This window comes from Physcomitrium patens, chromosome 24 (genome assembly GCF_059467195.1).
Source record: "Physcomitrium patens ecotype Gransden chromosome 24, ASM5946719v1, whole genome shotgun sequence".
NCBI classification, from domain to species: domain Eukaryota; kingdom Viridiplantae; phylum Streptophyta; class Bryopsida; order Funariales; family Funariaceae; genus Physcomitrium; species Physcomitrium patens.
In genome coordinates this window covers 3,324,596-3,345,000 of record NC_143433.1, presented here as the reverse complement: position 1 = coordinate 3,345,000, position 20,405 = coordinate 3,324,596, and the positions used below count along the sequence as shown (strand labels likewise).

Genomic DNA, 20,405 nt, shown 5'->3' with positions numbered 1-20,405 from the left:
ATCAACAAAAATAAAGAAGAAATATATATATATATATATATATATATATAATCATTCATAGATTCTAATAGAGTGGTGGCTATTGTTAGGACCTTATAAGAGAATACACTTAAAATAATTTATTGTGCAATATAAGACTACAACTTGGTATAAATTCTTTCAAGTTGTGTAGACTTTTTTTTAATCTTAACTATCACAACAAATAAGTATCATGCACACAGATCAAATCACCTAATATTTTAGATATATTTTTTTAATTTAAATTAAATTTAAATTTAAATTTAAAAATAGCATGATTAATTTTTTGTGTTATATTAATAAAAATATTATGTTATTTAAAATGGAAGGATATAATTTATGTTATATTTTACCATAGTGAAGTGATTAAAATAAATATTTATTATTATTTTTTATCTTTTATATATCAAAATAATTAGTACATGAACATAAAATGATAACATGATTTTATTTATTTTATAATTTTTTTTTTCACTTCTTTCTAGTTCCATTCACCAAAATGTAAATATATATATATATATATATACACATATATAGTTTTCTTCATCATTCAGAAAACTGCAATAAAGCTTTTATATCATGTCCTTTCAAAGTGGTCTTCTAGATAAAAAGACTCTACATAAATTGGGAAGTTAGAAATTCAGGACCAGAAATCAAAACTAATCAAAACTAATCAAAACTGTACTCTATTACTCATCTTGTCAAGCTTAGTAGATGGAGAGATTAGTGCTAATGCGATGCAGTTAACAAGATGCCCCTCTGGACCGGAACAAAATACATCCAATAGACGGAGCTCAAACGCACGAAGCAAGGTGGACGAGAAATGGATGAAAAAACATAAATTCATCCTATGGACGGAACCAGAACGAACGAAGAAGGGCAGACGAGAAAGGGGCTTCTTCGGTCCCGGCAAATCTGTGCTCAAAAGCATCGCCCTGGGAATGGGCAGGGGATTCTCTGCGTCGGCGTCTGGGGCACTCTGCCTGTGTTCCGGTGTTTCTGCTGCCGTGGTGATGAATTTCTAGATTGTTTGCGTGCATTTTTGCCAGCTATGGCGGCGCATTTCGCCAGCCCGAGCTTCACATCCCAGGATGTAGGGTTTCGGAGTTGTAATCTGGTGCTGTCTATTCGGGATAACAGGCTTTGTTGGAATGGGCATGTCGGAAATCTGCGACGCGCCAGGACGGCAGTCGTAGCGCCCTTGCGAATGGCTTTGTGCAAGGTTGCGGGTTTTGGTCCGAACAGGACAAGCTCGTCATTCGTGGCGGTGGGAAAGACGGGGTTTAACGAAGACCGCGTGGAGTTCGGTGCGTTTGTTCATTTGGAATTTCATTAGATGTTTAGTGTATGATGTTTTGGTAATTGTTCCGAGACGGCAATACTTCTGATGATATCTGATTTTGATTGGTTTTTAGTGATGACTATTGCGACTGGAATTTCCGTGTCAATATTTTGAAAGCATCGCAAATTGTGATGTTTTTGTGACAAATACTAAGAATAAGGCAGATATGATTGATCAGCACATAGTTAGTGATATCAACGGCTGCAATTGGAATACCTTGCCAGAATTCGGGAAGATGGTGGATTGAGGTGCATTATGTAGGCGAACATTTTGTTGGGACGCTGCTCATTCGATGCGTTGGCATGGTTTATAGCTAGGGCAGCATCATTAATGGATAACAAACTTCGCGGTTGCGACCGAAGGAGAACGAGAAGACTATCTGGGCTCTCACCTGTAGCAGATGCTGCACGGATTTTTGCTTTTGCAGTAGAATGGCAACCAGCTGTGGAGCAGTTGATGTTTGTGACCAGTGTTGCGCTTGTGTACTTAGCTGGGATTGTCACTCCTAGAAAGACAGCCTTGATTGAACGCACCGTAGACGTCTCTCTCCCGCGTACTGGTCCTTCCTTGGATGAAGGGGCAGCCGTGTCTCAGCAGTTTAAAAGGTTTTTCTTATTCACTGTAGCTCCTGTTTTGATTTACGGATTCAGAGTTCCATATTTTTGCAATAGTGTAAGTTGAGATTTGAGATAATCGTTCTAAATGCCAATCTTCAGTTTCATAGCATTCAAGGGCTTAGGCTCTATTCCATGATGGCGCACATCCTAAGTGTGATCATTGGACTGAAAATGTTGATTCAGAGAATATGAATTTGAGGAATCTGAATCGGAAGTTCAAGAACGTGACTCATGGGGTAAGGTCCAAGCGAAGTTTGGCGCAGCTCTTACCAGATTAGCTAGGAAAGAGAAGGATGTGGGTTCTTTTGAGAGCAGAGATAGAGCAGTTAGGAACCCCGTGCTGAACTTGCAAGCTTTAGAGTCTGGTTCAAGGCTTCGGTTGCTTGTGCTTGCTTTGGAGCAACTTCGCACAGAGGCAGGTACTAAACTCTAGCCTTTGTCTCGCGCAACCTAAAATAGTATTGATTTGTGCTTCGTTGTCAGGGTTTAACACGCAGGCAATGCCTGTATATTAAGTGCACGTTTTGACAATATTTTGGTGTGTGAACTTCATCCGGGAGTAATTTTTTCCTTTATGAGAATATAGGATCGACTTCATTCAACCGAATGTCAGTTATGAAATAGGTTTGAAATGAGGAGCGGAAGCAAGGCATGGAATGAAGAAGCACAGCGTGTTTGTGGATAAAAAATCTGAGGACCAGATTAGCTCTATCTTTTTAAGAATTGGAATCATAGATTTTCTAATGTTTTATTATTTTCATGCAGGTTGATTCCATAAATGTAAGCAGTAAACTATTGCCAGCAGCAGAGTGGTCAAAGCTTGCACTGGATGTGCTTTGTGGGTTGGTTGAGCCTATTTGTAAAACATGGCTTGCCCAAGAACCTCGTTTGGTGGGTGTAAATCAGCAAAGTCCAGCTCAAATGGTAGATAATGGTATTTTTACGGTGGAGGAACCGACGAAAGTTTCGGGCGGCTTGACGGGTGCAGTGGACCCTTCACCTACACAGAATGCCGACAGCATAAGTCAAGGGAAAGCGTTGGTTTTAGATTATCTGCAACGAACTGGAAAGACAGATCTGTACATTGATTTGCTTTTCTTTCTTCGATTTCAGACGATGAGGTAATTTCCGAAGTTATATTTGAGGGTCGATGAACATATGAACGTTACTTCATTCTCTTCCTTGTTTACGATGTCAGAAAAGGCAAGAAGGTCGACGAAGTGGAATATATCATTGCATACAATCTGACAAGCCACTATCAGTGACTTAGAATTTTGTCTCTGGATTTCTGTCTGTAAATCTTGAAGTCTGAGGGGTACCTTGTCTGTCACTGCAGGCCAGGTAGCTGTTGTGACTGTATGGTGATGTCAAGGCATGTTGGTAATGCTCTTGAGGATCTTGTAGTTGCACTAGCTGACGGAGCAGCTGCTATTTATTTGGGCAGAGATCCACAAATGGGCGGTCGAGATAGTGACTGGCCAATCTTAGTTCGGCCCTCTATTAAGTCCACAAGAGCACTTGAGAGGTTTCGAAATGAGGTATATTGTGTGTGTGCTCTCATTCTTTTATGTGCTTCATTGGTTTAACCAAGGTGGCCTCGATAAGCGGAAGTTGGGGTTGAGGATCTTTTTGATTATTTTAGGTCTTCAAAGTTTCTCTGTTGGCGCGCAGATTGCATTGCGGGGTTGGTTTCAGCGCAATTTTACATCTGTCGCAGCCATGTTTGAAGATCGTTTTGAACTGTGGACAATAGACACACTTCGCGATTCTGAAGTAGCCACACCCATTGAGAGTCAGCAGACGACAAAAGATGATGGTGTTACGGAGATTAGACTGAAACCGATTGAGCTGCCAGCACGACGCAGCAAAGAGCTGAGGGCGCTTACTGGCTGGTACCCGCTCCTTTGTTTGTTTTGAATTTTTTTTTGTTTGTTTTTTGTTTGTTTGTTTGTTTGTTTGTTTGTTTGTTTTTTTTTTTAATTACCGAATCTCTTTAAACTGAGAATCCATACCGAACATTGCATCATGCCTGTTAGAAGAAAAGGTTAGTGTTAGCTGTTTTTACAGCTGAACAGGCAAGGTTTCCTACTCGTCAGACAACACAGTGAAATTATGTTCTGATACCTATCAGACGGATATCTTGTGTTTCGAAAGAATCACAATGTGGTGAGTGCTTTGTATTCACTTAGAGTGCAACAATGGCAGGAGATACGTCTACAGCTTGTACTTGGAGCTTTCCGACATAGTGGGTCCACTACTTCAAGTTCTTGGAAAGAAATTGGGAGGAGCTGTATCTTTTCTGCTTGTGCGCCTCATTGGTCGTTCCCTTGGTCTAATTTTTGAAGGTATACGTCAGAGTGTGCGCTGGGCTTCTAAGTAGAAATTTTGGTACCTGTCACTTGAAATCTTGAGCAACCCTCAGGATTTAGTGCTCGTGCTCCGAAGCTTGCTGTGCAACATCAATTTTTGTTTGGTCATTCATCTTGTAGATTTGAGCAATATTTCTGGATGTACCTTGCCCTTGTTCTTATGACAGAGAAATTAATACAATCACCTTAATCTTTTTGTTTTTCGTGTACTAGCAAAGTCTTGTTTTACAAGGGTACCTCCGAAATATACATCACCTGCGTTGATACTTAACAAATATTTCTATGAGTAAATTTTACTTGCGGAGGAAGGAAACCTGCTTAATTCTCGTGAAAAGTTCGTTATATCTTAAATTCCTCATGCAAAAAAGTAGTGGTACTTTGTTAGTTTGTGATGCTTCCCTTTGAATAAGATTCATCACAGTGCTCTTCATCCCTGTGCGGCTATGCTATTATGAAGTTGCCTACGTTCTCAATAGCCTTGTGAATCAGTGCATGTTCAGCAATTCGTGCTTTATACGGTTCTTTAGTGAGCTGTTTTGTGAAGAATTTTAGAGTCTTCAAAATGGCGTTGATTTTGCACGGGAATCAAAGCCTGGTCGATCCATTCAAATAATCTTCATTCTTTGTCGGGAAAGCATCCGATTAGCATTTGGCCAAGGTAGGTGTTGCTTGGTGGCTACCTTGGATACGGCAAATGAAGGAGACTTTTGCTCGGGTAAAAAGAAGATAGTTTGATCATGCTCTCATACGTGCTTTACACTTCAATCTTCTTTCAGTCCGAGAAGTAGTTACCCTTGGGAGCGAAGGTCATGTACCTGTGTTCGACCGTGATAACTGTGAGCGAATATTTCGGGGACAAACACTGGGTTTCGAGTTCCAAAACCTCGATAAGCGTTCCAATTTCTTAGTTATCTTTCTAACTGCCCCAGCAAACCTAAGGCAACTTCTTATTCAACACCAATAATTTGGGCTCTTCTTAAAATCTTAATAAATTAGCTGGATCTATGATCTGAGTACTGTTGTAAGTTCAGTATCGACTGCTCACTACTCTTAGATAATTGTGGGGTCAATGAAGCATCCAATAAGTAATCATCGTCCCCATATTGACGCTTATTACGCTCGTTCTTTTCTGAGTTTATAAATAGTAGAAGTAGAATAAAAAGTAGAAGTGTGCTGGAAAAGAAAAGATAAAGGAAGACTCTTATCCAAGGCAACGAGCACACCTTCCAGGCCATGTGGACTACACAGCTGTCAAAAGCCACAAAACACGAAGGTCTACACACTAGAACTCGAATTCCATAAGAGCCACATCCAAGCTCAAAATGAGACCAAAACCCAGATGTGAGAAACCCAAATACTGCCATTCAAACACTTCAAGGCAATCAAGCAGAACGATGGTGAATCTTCCACAACAAAAAAAAACAGGGACAGAATGCGTACAGTGCAAGACAAAGTGAGAGAAATTAAGCAGGTGAAGAGAATCTGAAGAGAAATGAGCATGGCAGAGGGAAGTGAGCTGCATCATGAGGACGGCCAAACCCTAAACATTCAAGTCCACAGCTTCGTCTCCACAGTCACTGAAGCTAAATGGCAGAGATGGGGAAAGCTGAGGCAGTTGAGAAAAAGAAAGAGAAGGGAAGGTCAATCTCCGAACCTTGTGAGATTCTTCGTTGAACCCAGCGTAAGTGGTGCCGAACCTACTCGGAAGCTGACTAGGTACGAACCGAACCTTAGATTGGAAGGACGGTCTGGAAATCGAGGCTGAGATTCTTGAGTCGGTCGCGGTTATCGTGCCCTTACGGTTGCCGTGTTTGGTTGTGAGGTGGTGGTTCAGGCGAAGTGCGGAGCTTGGATTGCATTTGCTGTGTGGGTGTTTTTTGGAGGCGGGGAATAGGGTCCAGTCTAAATTTTGAACGAGTTTGGTGGATTGCGGGAGGGAGTTAATTTGGCGTGGTTGGAGTTGGGGTTGAGAGGCGAAAGGGTAAGGTTGAAGGTGGGGGAGAGGAAGCTATGGCGGGGCGTGGAATGGCTCTCACGCGCCCCGCTTGGATGAAGCACGCGGAGGATGCCAAGGTGAAAGATGAAGAGGAGAAAGCAGCTGCGGCGAGAGCTGCGTTTGAGGCTACGTTCCGGGATGTGGAGGGACAGGGTGGAGCACCGGTGGGTGGGAGGGAAGTGGATTCGGATAGCGATGGAGAGGAGGTAGACCGATTGGCGAAGAAGCCGATAGGGCCTGTGGATCCGGGCAAATGCACAGCTGCGGGGACGGGGGTTGGAGGGGGAGCTGCGGGAGCGGCAGCGTCGTTCGTGGTGGTGACAAAGGATTCCGATGGGAGGCGGATTCCGCACGGAGGAGCGTACATTAGGGTTAGGGTTATGCCAGGGGCAGGGGTGGGAGGGGTAGAGCAGGATGCGGTTGTGAAGGACCATGCGGATGGAACGTACACAGCGACGTATGCAGTGGCGAAACGAGGAGATTACATGGTGAGGGTGGAGTGCAACGGGCATCCGATATCGGGGAGCCCGTTCCCGGTCTTCTTCAGCGGCGGGAATGTGCCTCTCGGCGTTAGTATGATCCCCACATCGACACCTATGCTTGGTGCTTCGTCCTACATCGGTGTAGGTCAGCAAATGGGGGCTTTCAGCATGCCGGGGATGTTTCCAGGTATGTTGGAATTGGGGTTTGTGACGGAGGCTTCAGGTGGGGTCTTCCTGCCAGGCCTTGGGGCTGCTTTTGGTGAAGTTTGTAGAGGTTGTTTGCATGGACGATGTACTAGGACAGATTGCAACTACAATCACCCTTCTTAGAATTAATTGATGGCCGCCTTGACAGCAGGGAGCACAATGGGAGGATTGAGTCAAATGCCCATGGCGCCGTCTGCTGCAGCAATGGCTGCTGCACAGAGCATTGCGGCAGCAAATGCTTTTCAGGCGGCACAAGCAGCTCAGCAGCAGCAACAACAGCAAGCAGGTGTGTTACATGAGTTTTTGTTAATTTATTTAAATGAGAAACAATAAGTTAATTTTCACATCCGTTGACATATGATATTTGAATACTCATCGTTTCTGAAATCTGGACTTGGGTTTGTCGAGCTGGCGTGTGAGGTCATATCAAAGAGTAAGGCGTATACTGGCTTCATGGTCACAATTTATCGATGGGGTGAAATTTAAGATGTTTCTTGTTTCTTTTCCAATTTTTTGCTTATTTCTTCAGAGGCATATCTCTGTAGGGTGTTTAGTTTTTCGGGTTACTGACTGGAATAAATGCTTCCAGGCATGTTTTTACCTTTTCAGATTTCCTCGGCAAGTCCACGGTTTTGAAGAGCATACCACTAAGTGTTGTCAATGCCTAGAGTATTTGATTCAGCTTTATCAGAAATTTAGGGTTCTGAGCTTTACATTTGGTTTCGTTTATCTTCGGTTCAACGTCATGCTGAACAGCTTCAAGGTCTTGAAATATAATTGAAACGATTTTGTTCTAATCGGGCATTGTAGTAAATCTCAACCATCGTATGCACTGACATCAATTGTGAATTAATCTAGGTCAAGACAATGTTGATGGGAAAGAAGAGGACGACGAAGACAGTAATGAGCCAATTTGTACTCTTCAAGTGACCAATATCAACCCTATTTTAACTGCTGATCAACTACGCCAGCTATTCAACTATTGTGGAACAGTTATAGATTGTACTATGTCAGAATCTAAAACAACTGCATTCGTGGAGTACTCAAGACCAGAAGGTGCGAAGGCTGGGCTGTCTCTCAATGATATGCCAGTTGGGGGACAGAATCTTAAGGTTGAGTTGAAAAGAAAACCACGATCTGGAAAGCATGGCACTGGGTCTACTTTGAATGGAATGGGACCGCCTCAACTGCCCATGATGATGCAACAAGCTGTAGTCATGCAGCAAATGCAATTCCAGCAGGCTCTATATATGCAGCAAGCACTTGCCACGCAGCAAGCAGCAGCTCGAGCGGCCACTGTGAAATCTGCAGCGGAGATGGCATCAGCCCGAGCAGCAGAGATATCCAAACGGCTGGCTGGCCCTAATGATGGTGTGGAAGTAGCTACCACGGCATCCGAACCAGCCAAAACTAGTCCTAGGTGGGCCTTAATGTTTACGCACATCATTTTATTGCATGGGTTCAGTTCAATGTGTCATTTTCATGTGTGGGCTGCTTAGAGGCAGCACTCAAATTATAATTCAGTTCTTGTGCCAGGTTGAGTGTTTCTTGTTCTTATGGATCACAATAGGTATTAATGTAAATTTTAGTTGCAGCCTTAATCATTTGTCATCTTAAATGCTTCTCTGAAAAAAGTGATCAGATTCTTGAGCATGTTTCCGCAGTTTGGTTTATCGGTGATTGCACAAAGGAGCATTTAATTTTTGCATGAGTTTTGGTTTTAATGTTTTAGGACTTTTTGGATGCAGCACATGTGTCCGGCTGTCTAACATTTTCTTTTATGGATTTTGTCTTGTATAGGGCACGTTCTAAATCGAAGTCTCGATCTAAGTCTAGATCACCTGTAAGGTACCGTCGAGACCGTCGCTCTCGATCGGCTACTCCGGCTCGGCTCCGCCGCGGGCGATCTCGGTCAAGATCTAGGGACCGTAATCACTATCGGAGCAGGGAACGGGGTTCCCGATATAGGGGTGGGCGTGATCCGTACCCATCGTATTATTCCAGGCGGGACTGGGAGAGAGAGCGAGATAGTAGAGATAGCAGAGATCCTTACAGCTCGCGCAATAGCCGCAGAGCCCGTAGTCGCAGCCGAAGCCGCGATCGAGTTAGAAGGAGGTCAAGAACACGATCAGGTTCAAGATCACGCAGGTAAAGTTTTGGAAGCTTTACTTAGGGATTTGTGTGCACAGGGACGTTGTTTATAGCAATTCAGTTTATTCATCATGCTCAAATTATTCGAATTGCTAGCTTTGGAGTCTTGTTCACTTGGTGGTCGTGGCGTCTTACTACCTCTGATGTTTTGATTTGGAAAATTGCAGAGAAATATCTCCATCACCTAGACGACAACGCACTTATGAATTACAGCACAGAGCTACCACTCGAAGCCGAAGGCCAACAAGGTCTCGTTCAAAAGATGTAAAAAGGAGTCGTTCAAAGACTCCTCGCAGCGGAAGTGGGAGTCCAGTGAGAAGGAAGGGCAGCCCAAAAGGTGAAAAGGTTGTCGGTAGCCCAAGTGCTTCGAAGGACCACACCATGAGCCCCAGAAAAAGAGGAGCTCTTGACCCTGTTGATGGTGGCAAGAAAGCATCAGACAAGGTAGATTCTGCACGAACTGATCAGCTCAAGAGTGATTCGACTGCGAAGAATATTACTCTTGGCAATGGAACCGTATCCAGTAAAAATTTACCAGTTGATGAGGTCTTGATGGAGATCAAGTCCTCTTTGAACACTAAACTGGATACTGCAACTATTCTGAAAGACCTCGAAGATAGAAGAAGGAAACAATCGAGCAGTTTGGAGAACTCCAATAATATTGTCTGTGGAGGTGTTCCTCCACCAGAAGCTGTTGTAGGATCTGATGTAGGAGGTTTCAAGAAGCCATTGAAGAAGGGCAACAAAGAGAAGACACCAGCCGGTGACGGTGTTAGTGAGGAGGAAGAGACAGAGGTAATTGATGATTGGCGGGATGATATTAAATCGCAGGGTCGAGAAAAACACAGGAATAGGGAGAAAAACTATAGACCCATTAGCAAAAAGAGCAAGGACGAGGAGGGGGAAGTGCAGAACGCCAAGGCCTCCGATTTTACCCGGGAAGCCAAAATTGCAAAAGAGGGTGCCAAGGAGTTGCAGGAAAAGGTTGTTAAGACTGTCGGACAACCTCAAAAAGATGTGGACATTATTGACCATGAACGCAAAGGCGCGAAGGACGCGGAGAGTGATCTTGGTATCGCTGATATGCAGGTAGAGGGACCGCAAAAATTGGTTCCGTCTCAACTGGAGAGGGTGAAAGCCTCTTCTGGGAGGTCGATCGATATGGCAAGTGTTTATGACAATGTCATGATTTCCACTTCTCAGGTCGTAGAAGAGAAAGTTCGAGAAAGAATGATGGGACCAGATCTAGTTTCTGAAAAACTTGTCAGCACAGACGTTAGAGAGGAGAAATATGCACAGAAATCGAGAGACGATAAAATACTCATAACGGAGAGTGTGAAGGAGATGGACGTTCTGGAAGAAGTGGATGCAAGATTAAAAGAATCTAAAAGGTTTGATGGAGAAGATGACGTTAATGTCGGCAACGGTAAATCCAAAGGAGACGAGGAAATGGATGAAGACGTTGATGAGAAGAAAAGGCGAAGGAAAATTGTTGAGATATCAGACGGGGAAGGAGATCATGATAGGAGAGAAAGGAGAAGATCACGAGGTGTGGGTACTGAAGGGGAAGATCACGAACTTCGAGTCAGGAAAAAGTCGCGAGATGTATACGGGGAAGGAGAAGAGAGAGATAGGAAGTCTCGAAAGAAATCACTAGAGGATGAAGAAGATCACGACAAGGACAGGAGACGTAGGAGAAAATCTCAAGAAGGGGATGATGACGAAGATCAAGACCGTCGTCGTGAACGCCATCGGCGTCATCAGAAGAAACATCGTCATGAAGATGATGTTGAAAAAGCTGAAGATGAGGATGACGTTGAGGATGCAGATCAGCGTAAGGAACGGCGGCGGCACAAGAAGAAGCACAGGAGAGATGACCCAGAGAAACGGGAGAAGAAGCGCCGCAAACACAAACTGCATCGAAAGAAACGACTTCTATCTGAGTCTCCTGAATTATCTCCATCTGGTGGAGGTAAGAGTAAGCGGGGTGATGATGAAACTATCATAAAGCATAAGCACCACCGTTCAAAAAAGTCGTCTGAGAGATCACCTTCGGTGGAGGGCACGTTGGAATCTGATGAAGGGGTGGCGAGGAAGAAGTCCTCTAGCAGACACAAGAAGAAACGTAGAGAGCCCTCCAAGTCGCCGACAGAGAGCCCCAGCTCCAGCGACTAAGGGATTACATGGTAGTGAGCCATCCTTGCGTTAGCAGATCTTAGGACATGAATCTTGAGTTAGAGCTATTAACAAGGGTTGCTGGTAGGTTTTGATACACTGATTTATTTCGTGTCTGTACAAGCTTGATCGAAGAGGCTGGTGGGGTACGTGTGGCCCATGCAGGCGATTTTTCAAGTTGACAAGGAAATGGAGCCGTGTTCTTCAAGACTTCAGTTGGTGGATGCACTTTCAGCACGTGAACGTCAGGGTGGGGATGGGGTGGAGGTGAGGTGGGGGGTGGATGTGTGGGAATGGTTAAACCTGGCTGGTTATTTGTCCTTTCTTTATGTGCTTGTATGCAGCATGGACGGACATGGCAATCAAGCAGGCCGCCTCTGTTACGGACTTTTGGCTCCGAGACGGTCTATCCTATCAACATGCTCTGGCTCATACCAATCATTGTAGGTAGCTCCGGACTGGCATATTCACCTTATGCATAGGATGAGGTTCAAATCTGTTGACACTATGTAACCTTTTCATCATTTCCAAGAAATAATCTTGGTGTTAAATACTGTCTGTTGTAACTGTGGTTCTTGAATGCGTTGTGTACACAATTTACAGTAGTTAGTTCGATTTTCCCAGGCCCTTTTAGTTGTTGATTGTAAGTTCTATTCTTTTTTCTACTTTAGCTAAAACATCAGTCAGTGGAAGAGATCGTGGTAGTAACTGTGAACTTGAACAATTTGGTAGCACTGTTGTGAAGTGTCATGAACAGCAAGTACACAGCAAACACTTGCTTTTTTGGGGTAGTCCTTGACAGGATTTGAATGCTTGTGGGCTTTTGGGGTTTGGCTGGGAGGTACTTGGGCACGGGCTCAGGATTGTCTGTCTGTTTCGCAGCTGAGCACATCATATCTTAGGTGAAACATGTAAGTGTTTTGCAAGTTTTTTGTGAAGGTCTAGCATTGAGCGTGAATATAGCATTTTGTATCTGTGTGCTGATGTACTATCATGTTCCTAGATAAGTTTACTAGATATAGTCTCCTAGATTACTGCAGCCTGTCCTTGCATTGCTATTTCTTTGAGGTTATAGTATCTACTAGATGGTTTGAGTTCCACTTCAATCCTGGAAAAACGGTGGGAGGGCGGGGTTGGGGTGGTGGGTTGGGAGGAACTCATGCGAACGCTCTCAGGATTGTTTACGCTGCAGCTGTGGCACGTACCCTACAAAGCCTATTATAGGTAAGTGTTCAGCAACATAGCCACTGGATTCACACGTGCTTTCTAGCCTTTTTTATGTGAAGCCAACACTCATGGTCTTCCCTCACACTGGAAGCGGTGAATTTGTGCATCATCTTCTCTCACTCTCGCTTTTTCTTTTTCTTTTTTTTTTTCCTTTTTTTTTTTTTCAATGTATATATGCCGTCTTGGTTCTTGTTTCTGTAAGGAGCAAAGCTTAGTTGCTTGGTATGGAGGATGGGAAGGGAAGGGTTCCTGTCTTTCCTTGCAGGACAATGATGACGTGGAATGGTTGAAGATCTTTTTCCAGCTTCTGGTGGATCTCATTGCTTCCTATTTTCTTGCGTTACCTGGATACCACGTGTTTTGCAAGTGAAATAACTTGCTTTGAGAATTTAATTGGTTTTAAGAACCCAATCTAGTTAATAGGTTGTTGTAGTTCATTATTATGATAAATGTGTCACGATTGCTTCAGAATAGTGTGGACCAAATGTTAGTAGATTAGAAGACCGTAATATGGGTTGAAACAAGTACTTGAGGTCCTTTGCGTCATCTATGGTGTGTGGGTCGCTGTATATGATAAACCTATTAGACAGCAAGTGTTGCACATCTCCCTGGTTATTAAGCTCCAGAATACTGTAAACGAACAGCACGGGCAATGTTATTTATATTGGGTTTGGAAGACTTGTGTTGGCAAGGTGGTGGACTTCAATATTTCAAGCAGCGTTTTGCATAGGCTTAGTTGTGATTTTGGAGCTGCAGAATAACTGTAATTTACTGATTCTGTTAAATCTTTAATATCTGTGAAGTTCTTCACCAGGGTAGGAGTCCTTGTAAAGTCTCTGACGTTGCAATTGAGCGTTGGTCTGCACTAAGTTCAAGTTCAATTCATGTACATATGCCAATTGCAAAACCTGCTTCCTTATCTGGCTGCTTCTCTAGCTGGTAGTCAATGGGTCTCAATAACCTATTCCATCTTCTCTTTCTTAAAACCCACTAGTGCAAAAGCCAATGTGAGGTATAGTTTTCAAAGTGTGGTACTTGTAACAACAAACCACGCCTTATGACAAGGATGGCCCTACCAAGTCAATGTTTCTTATACATGAGCAGCTTTGTCAAGCCGTAAGCAAACTATCCCTTAATATATGGACATGTAGAGACACACATCTACCAGTATATTTCAATGCACTTTGCTTCATCTACAAATGGTAAATGTGTATGTTCTCAATAGGTATATAGAACTTATCTTGTAATGGCAAAGTAACAATTCATTTGTTTTTTACGATTTCTTTGTTAATATCAAGATTAGGGCAATGGCTTATTTTAATGCAGGGTTTTTAAGTTTTTTGAAAACAAACTTTTATTGTATCCAGTGTCATTTCAATTTTAGTTAAAAAATACTAAACATGTTTTAAATCATGGATTTCAAAATAGTGTTAATCCTACAGGTGTGAATCAATTTTTTATCACTAGTTGTACAATAGACGTAAACTTAAAATCAAGTTTTTTTCTTTCAATATTTTAGATGAGTTCATTTTTAATTTTTAATAGAAATGAAACCTCAAATACTTTATGATGTGTGGTTTTGAACATTTGAATGGAAATCTATAAACATAGAAAATGCACTGCAGCTCTAATCCAAATTGGATTTCAAAGCTTCAATGGAATTTATATTTAATCAATTAATTTGTGTGTGCATGTGTATATATATACATACATGAAAATTTATGTTTAGTGGTCAAATGGCAGTCAAAGATTTTTGAAAAATTATGTGTTGATCATTTTGGAGTAAAATGTTTAACTTCAACTATTTTAAAGTATCTTTTTAGTTCATTTAATATGCAACTAAATTATTATAATAATTGGTTCCAAATATTCATTGTTGTTCACTTTAATTTTATTACATACATATGTATATATATATATATATATATATATATATATCTTGTTTATTTTTGTTTTGTATTCAGTGACATAAGTATAATTTTCAAGGAAAACTTCATTTGTTCCAGTTTTAAAATATTATTTAAAGCCTCAAATATAGACTTTTGGTTAGAATTTTAGTTTGAATCGAATTTCTTAAATATTCTTCTTCTGAATCAAACACAAAAATAGCACAAATTATTGCCATCAATTCATCTACTCTTAAAATGTTGACTTGGTGGCCAGAAGCCACGAAACACACAAGTGTATTTTTATTTTCTTCTTTAATAATTTTTACAGTTTTTCTTGATAGTTTCATGTCCACCAGACTAGCATTAAAAAGAAAAAAAAGAAAAAAAATATCTACAAAACACTAACTTCCAAGCCAAAACAAACCAAAAGAAGAGACAACAACCTCTTTTGATGCAGTCTTTCCAAAAGCAAATCAATAAGACAAATCCCATTCTTCTTCTTCTGCTGCTGCAAGACCCCCAGTCCAAACCCACTCCTTGTGGGCACTTCTGGCACATTTCACACGGTTTTCAAAACCAAGCTCGCTATGCATTGCAAAATGCTGAAAGAATGCCCACAAAGCACCCACCAAAACATCGATGAAGCATCTCCCAACCCTTTATTTGTGGAGGTCTTCGCTTGGTTTTGTGAGAGCGTGTTTCTGAAAGTTTCTGGAGAATGAATCTTTTGAGGTATGTAGTTTATTAGTAATCTTGTGGTATTTTGATTCAAACCTGTATTCAGATCAACAGAGTAACCCAGTTCAGATTGTGCACTTGGTATTCGAAGAAGCTTCTCTAAATTATTGATCGACTGGAACACGATCACCGAGGGAAGCAAATGTGCAAGCAAGGTGTGAGGTCGAAGAGGCAACCAGGGAGGGATGAGCAACACCGGGAGATACAAGACGCCAACAAAACATGGCACCGATCTAAGAATATTATATCAACCACGACAGCCTAGATCTCTTTGTTTTCTTGCTCCCTCACTCTGCTGTATCTATATCTTTTCTTCTGTTGTTTCTCTTCCTCTCTCACCCATCTAATACTTGCAGTTGGTTGCCAAAGCCAGGCGGATCCTGTTGTTGATTCATCTCAGTGTCGATGCCAATGTTGCCTGGATCTTGTTAACTCTCTGTGTGTAGTGCTGTTGTAGTTACAGTGCACCGTTTTTATTTATTTATTTACAGTCAGTTCATTGTTGAACGGCCTCGGATTCGCAAAAATCAGTTTCTTGGATTGGTGAGTTTTGAGGTGATATTCATTGGGTGGGAGCCTCTCCATGTAAGCTTCCGAATGAGTAAAGAATCACTGCAACTATAAAAGAGAGTTCATTTATACATTTCTATATAATCACATCATATTAAGATTAAGGTGCTCTAGAATTCTATGTAATTACTTTGTCAATTCTAGAATCTAATATGTGTTAAATCAACACAAATATTGTAAAGGTTCTTAGAAAAAGAAAAAATATAAAAATAACACACAAATATAATAGTGTATATTTAAATAACATCAAATATTATTAGGCTACAAAATATGTTATATAATTTTTTAAAAAAAAATTGAAAAAAAAAAATTAGATTATTAATAAAATTATACTAATATCACTTCTAATGTTATTTTTTTTAAAAAAAAAAAAAAAAAAAAAAAAAAAACATCAAATCACAATGTTTATATATATAATTTTATATAAGAAAAATAAATCTAATGATATTTTATTTTATAAAAAATATTTTTAAATAGTTTCTTTTACAAAAGTAATCAAGAAGAATACTCAATTTTTTTGATACAATTGTTATTTTTAAACCAATTGATAAAAGTTAAATTGTATATTATATTAAAAAGATGTATAATGGTTTATAGCAACCATAGTTTATAATATTTAAAGTGTATTCTAATAACACTATAATTAATTGGTAACCATTATTTATATGCTTTTCATATATATATATATATATATATGTCTACAAACTAAAATAGAAGAATGAGATTGAAGTTTAAACATTTTATTTGTAATTAATAAAATTTAAAGGTTTATAACTATAAGTTTTTTACATCATTAGAAACATATATTTTTTAAATTTATAAATTGGTTCAATAACTCAAAAATTGAATTAAAAAATATATATTATACTATCACAAAAAATAAAAATTAACTAATAATAAATCTAATAAATCAAAAAATATTAAATTTTCTAAAAAAATTGACTTTTATAAGAATTAAAAAAAAAAATAGACTTTTGATTACATGCCAAAACATATTTTATTAACATTCTTTGTTTTGTTTTTAATTACATGCCAAATCATATTTTATTAACATTCTTTGTTTTGTTTGTATTGCTTTTGCAAAAAATACACTCATACATTATATAATTTGAATTTAGTAGGTCTAGTTACTATAAAATCTTGCAACATAACTGAAAAAAATGAAGTTCATATAATGCACAAAAACACCATATGTAAGCTTGGTCTATTTGTAACCACACAATCTTGAATTTTTTTTAATTACTAATGTGATGGTTTAAGTGTGTCACCTTTGTGACTATATATATATATATATATATATATATAAAAGTAATAAGAATGTTGTAACTATTTTCTTAATTGCAACTTCTTACCATCTCCAAAAATAGATTGTACAAAGTAACAACACCTACTTCTCTTTATAAAAAAGATTACACTTCCCCAAAAAAACAAATACCCACATGTCTAGTTAGCTTCACTTGTCAGTCCACTTTGTTGGCTGCCACTAAAGTTTGAAATATTTAGACTTTAGTGTGTGTCATTTTCAACAACTTACAATATATATTCCATCTTCTTCATAAAGAGAGACCTCAACAAAATGGTGATAGAAATAGAAACACGCCATGTACACTTGTGAGAGTCTGTGATGTGGGTTGTCGAAGAGTTGGAACAACGCTCTCTATTTTCGTGCATCACATTCAGCTCCCCACACGAAGATGGGTCAAGTTTCACTAAAATTAAAAAACCAAGTTTTGTACAGGAAATTGAGAAAAACGCATCTTTTGTGGTTCATGACTGCGTTTAGGTTTCTTCGGCCAGTTTTCTGCAGGTACTCTCATGTGGTGTAGTTTCCAATCGTGTGCAAATTGTTTGTAGTTACCAACGAGTTCAAAATGTTGAGTTCTGGGAAGCATTCAGAGGACTAGATTCTGACACACACACTCACACACACGAAGACAACGTTGTGACCAAAACTGCTCCTACCAAACCGTCTTGCATTGTTGATGGCTCAGGCATTATTGCAACCATCTTCACTTACGCAGCCTTCCATCATTTTATTGAGACCTCATCAATAGACAGAATCTCCAGGAATGGTGATTTGATACAGGTGAGGTGAAGCAACTACTGATGGAGTGTGAGATGAACCGAGTTCTTGCTGCGGTGTTCAGATTCATACATTGTTGGTTTAGAAACTAGAGTTAATCCTCATTGATTGCACCGGTAGACATCTCGCAATTCATTCATTTTTTTTTTTCTTTTTTTTTTTTTTTTTGCCAGGATTCGTCTTGTTCCTGAGGGGCATGCTTCACCATTTTTATCCAACTTTGGTTCCAGATTGGTTGTGAACTCTGGCTTCTGGTCGGCGTAGAAGACGATACCGACCCCTGTCGAATAAAGCTTCGGTCCTTCTTCAGTTGTTGCTACTCTCGGTCGATAAGTGAAGCATAGCTGGGTATCGTTCCTGGCTTGCTGACTATATGTAAATATCACTGTGATGATGATGATCGTCTTCGTCGTCGCCGTAGTAGTAATAGTCCTCACTCCATGAAGCTTCACGGTTCGCAACAACGGACCCCTGACACATTTGGTCGTGTGATAGTCCGAGCATCAGTCCTTCACTAATGGATGAGTGCGGTGGTGAAAATATCAATGCTGATCAGACGACCTGGTCTTTCGTGTTGCGAAGCATTATCTCTAAACCGGATGCCTCAATACTGGAAGAAGAAAAAAAAACAAAACAAAACAAAACAAACAAACAAACAAACAAAAACAAATAATAAAAAACAAGACAAAACAGAACAGTTGGGGGCGAGGTGCTGATCTGTCCAGACAGAAAGGTCAAACAAATATGCAAAGATATACTCAGTTTAGTTTAAACTTTTTCACACACTGCATTTCAGCAAAGAAAAGTCCGTGAACTCCTTTTCAGAGTGTCGAAATGACTTTGTTGGATTGCTTTGATCACACAGGTGGGTAATTTCCATCCTCAAAACCGGCTTCTGAATCCGTAGCTTTTTTCTAATTCTAGATGGTTCAACAAATGCACAGTTGCTCTCGAGTTCAAAGGCGACGTTTAGGTTCTTCCCAGGAAGATGGATCTGGAGAGGAAAAGAGACGACATGTTGTACCCAACATCCTTCCGCCATCCCCGAGCACCTTTCCCCCTCCCAAGCTGTGGATATACTGGTATCATCCAGTCTCCCAGAAGCACGTTCCATCCACGCCAGCGACGACGAAGGTGTGGAGATTTGTGCGTTTCGGATATTTCTTTCATGCCTAAACCCTACGGTTACCACACCAATCAACAGGGGAAAAAAAACAACAGTGTCAGTGTACAACTCTTGAAACGGTTTTTGGAAAGATGCATACTCCGATGTGCACAGACTCGACAACGTAACGCACAGCTCGGGAAAAACAAAAAAATCGTACACAAAAGTGTGTCAGTGAAGATGTTCCTCCTCGCAGTTATGAGAGACGAGGAGGCTTTGCTTTGCTGGTGTGCGTGTGTGTGTTATAATTCTGCCCCTTGTTGCTTCCATAACTTCCGTCGTGGTTTGACCTATTTCGGAGAGGATAATGTGGGTCCCACTACGAGGGCTTTCATAAAACAAATATGCAAAAAAAATTAAAATTAAAATTAAAACTCTAGCAGCCGCCTCGGGAATGGCGGGGCGCGGGGTGGTGGTAGGGCCCTATGTCCCCGTCCCGGAAAGTAGAAAAGGGGGAGAAACGGATATCCGAAGGGAACCAAAAGAGCATGTACCCGGATATCCCTATTCCCTCCTACTGCCCCGCAGGGGAACAGTGTTCCCCTAGAAACACCCCCCCCCCCACACACACACTAATTAATTGCAGGCACGGGTCAGGGCCCCCTCCCCCACCGATCAGGGGAACGCGGGTGGGTTCCACAACCCTCGAAAAAGAAATACTACCGAATGAAGAAAAGAAAAAGAAAATGTGAATGCATTCTCGCTCTCCCCCCCCCTTCAAAGACTTCCACGCCCTTGGAACCCCCGCCATCCTGGGTGTGATTTTTGCATTTATTCGCATCCGAGATAGCGGGCTGGGCTAATTTTACCGGGCCCGTTACTTGGACCCGCTAAATTAGCAAGGACGAAAAGTGGGGGAGGGTGAGTGGGATCTTCACAGTGACAAGCAGAGTGAATGGAGTTTTCGTTTTTGTTTTTGTTACTGTTTTGTTTATTTATTATTATTATGATTATGATTATTATTTGTATTGTATTGCTAGTGGGTCCTTTTCTTCATATCTGAGCTGAACTCTGCCACCTCTTTTTGAAGCCCCTTTTCTCTTTGTAGAGGCGAATAGCTACATGGCCTCACCCCCCCTTCCCTCCCATCCATACCTTTTTGTCCCTTGTGTTAACACCTGACGATAGATTGCCGAGCATTGTTATTGTTGATATCACAATAAAAAAAAGAAACCATTCAACCAACTCTTTTTCATATTTGATCACCTAACCATAGTACATGTGTATTCAAAACAATACAATGAATTAGTTCTCCATCAAACTAATCCATCTGATTGTAGGAACAAACCTTCAAGTTCAACACACACACACACATCTTTATATATATATATATATATATTAATAATTCTTACAGGGTTTTTAGTATACTTGCATAT

The 20,405-nt window shown here is 40.7% G+C and overlaps 2 protein-coding genes and 1 long non-coding RNA gene across 5 annotated transcripts; 2 read left to right on the top strand and 1 right to left on the bottom strand.

Annotated features, from left to right (window-relative positions):
- The first annotated feature begins 981 nt into the window (after positions 1-981).
- LOC112276951 (uncharacterized) lies at positions 982-4,549 on the top strand. Of its 2 annotated transcripts, none has more exons than XM_024508792.3 (7): positions 982-1,325; positions 1,674-1,965; positions 2,161-2,392; positions 2,743-3,098; positions 3,314-3,515; positions 3,649-3,869; positions 4,183-4,549. In XM_024508792.3, exons 1-7 carry the CDS (start codon positions 1,070-1,072, stop codon positions 4,355-4,357), a joined length of 1,734 nt encoding a protein of 577 aa, XP_024364560.1. In that variant the 5' UTR covers positions 982-1,069; the 3' UTR covers positions 4,358-4,549. The 2 variants fall into 2 exon arrangements, with proteins under 2 accessions (XP_024364560.1, XP_024364562.1); XM_024508794.2 differs by having other exon boundaries at positions 1,183-1,325; positions 1,585-1,965.
- A 1,660-nt stretch (positions 4,550-6,209) lies between these two features.
- LOC112276950 (uncharacterized) lies at positions 6,210-11,908 on the top strand. 2 transcript variants are annotated; one of them, XM_073530990.2, is made up of 6 exons: positions 6,210-7,011; positions 7,183-7,317; positions 7,890-8,451; positions 8,832-9,179; positions 9,350-11,368; positions 11,523-11,908. In XM_073530990.2, exons 1-5 carry the CDS (start codon positions 6,357-6,359, stop codon positions 11,355-11,357), a joined length of 3,708 nt encoding a protein of 1,235 aa, XP_073387091.1. In that variant the 5' UTR covers positions 6,210-6,356; the 3' UTR covers positions 11,358-11,368; positions 11,523-11,908. The 2 variants fall into 2 exon arrangements, with proteins under 2 accessions (XP_073387091.1, XP_024364558.1); XM_024508790.3 differs by having other exon boundaries at positions 9,350-11,908.
- Positions 11,909-18,598: 6,690 nt separating this feature from the next.
- On the bottom strand, positions 18,599-19,278 carry LOC112276912 (uncharacterized). Its single transcript, XR_002968199.3, has 2 exons — positions 19,190-19,278; positions 18,599-19,043 (listed from the first exon to the last, which is right to left on the bottom strand). It is a non-coding gene; the product is annotated as an uncharacterized LOC112276912 (long non-coding RNA).
- Positions 19,279-20,405: the final 1,127 nt, after the last annotated feature.

What these genes read in the sequence shown, in the direction of transcription:
- LOC112276951 (XM_024508792.3), top strand. Translation starts at nt 1,070, where the DNA reads ATGGCGGCGCATTTCGCCAGCCCGAGCTTCACATCCCAGGATGTAGGG. An exon ending in TGGAGCAACTTCGCACAGAG is followed by an intron (nt 2,393 to 2,742) that starts GCAGGTACTAAA and finishes ATTTTCATGCAG; the next exon opens with GTTGATTCCATAAATGTAAG. An exon ending in TTGAGAGGTTTCGAAATGAG is followed by an intron (nt 3,516 to 3,648) that starts GTATATTGTGTG and finishes GTTGGCGCGCAG; the next exon opens with ATTGCATTGCGGGGTTGGTT.
- LOC112276950 (XM_073530990.2), top strand. Translation starts at nt 6,357, where the DNA reads ATGGCGGGGCGTGGAATGGCTCTCACGCGCCCCGCTTGGATGAAGCAC. An exon ending in GCAGCAACAACAGCAAGCAG is followed by an intron (nt 7,318 to 7,889) that starts GTGTGTTACATG and finishes GAATTAATCTAG; the next exon opens with GTCAAGACAATGTTGATGGG. An exon ending in CCAGCCAAAACTAGTCCTAG is followed by an intron (nt 8,452 to 8,831) that starts GTGGGCCTTAAT and finishes TGTCTTGTATAG; the next exon opens with GGCACGTTCTAAATCGAAGT.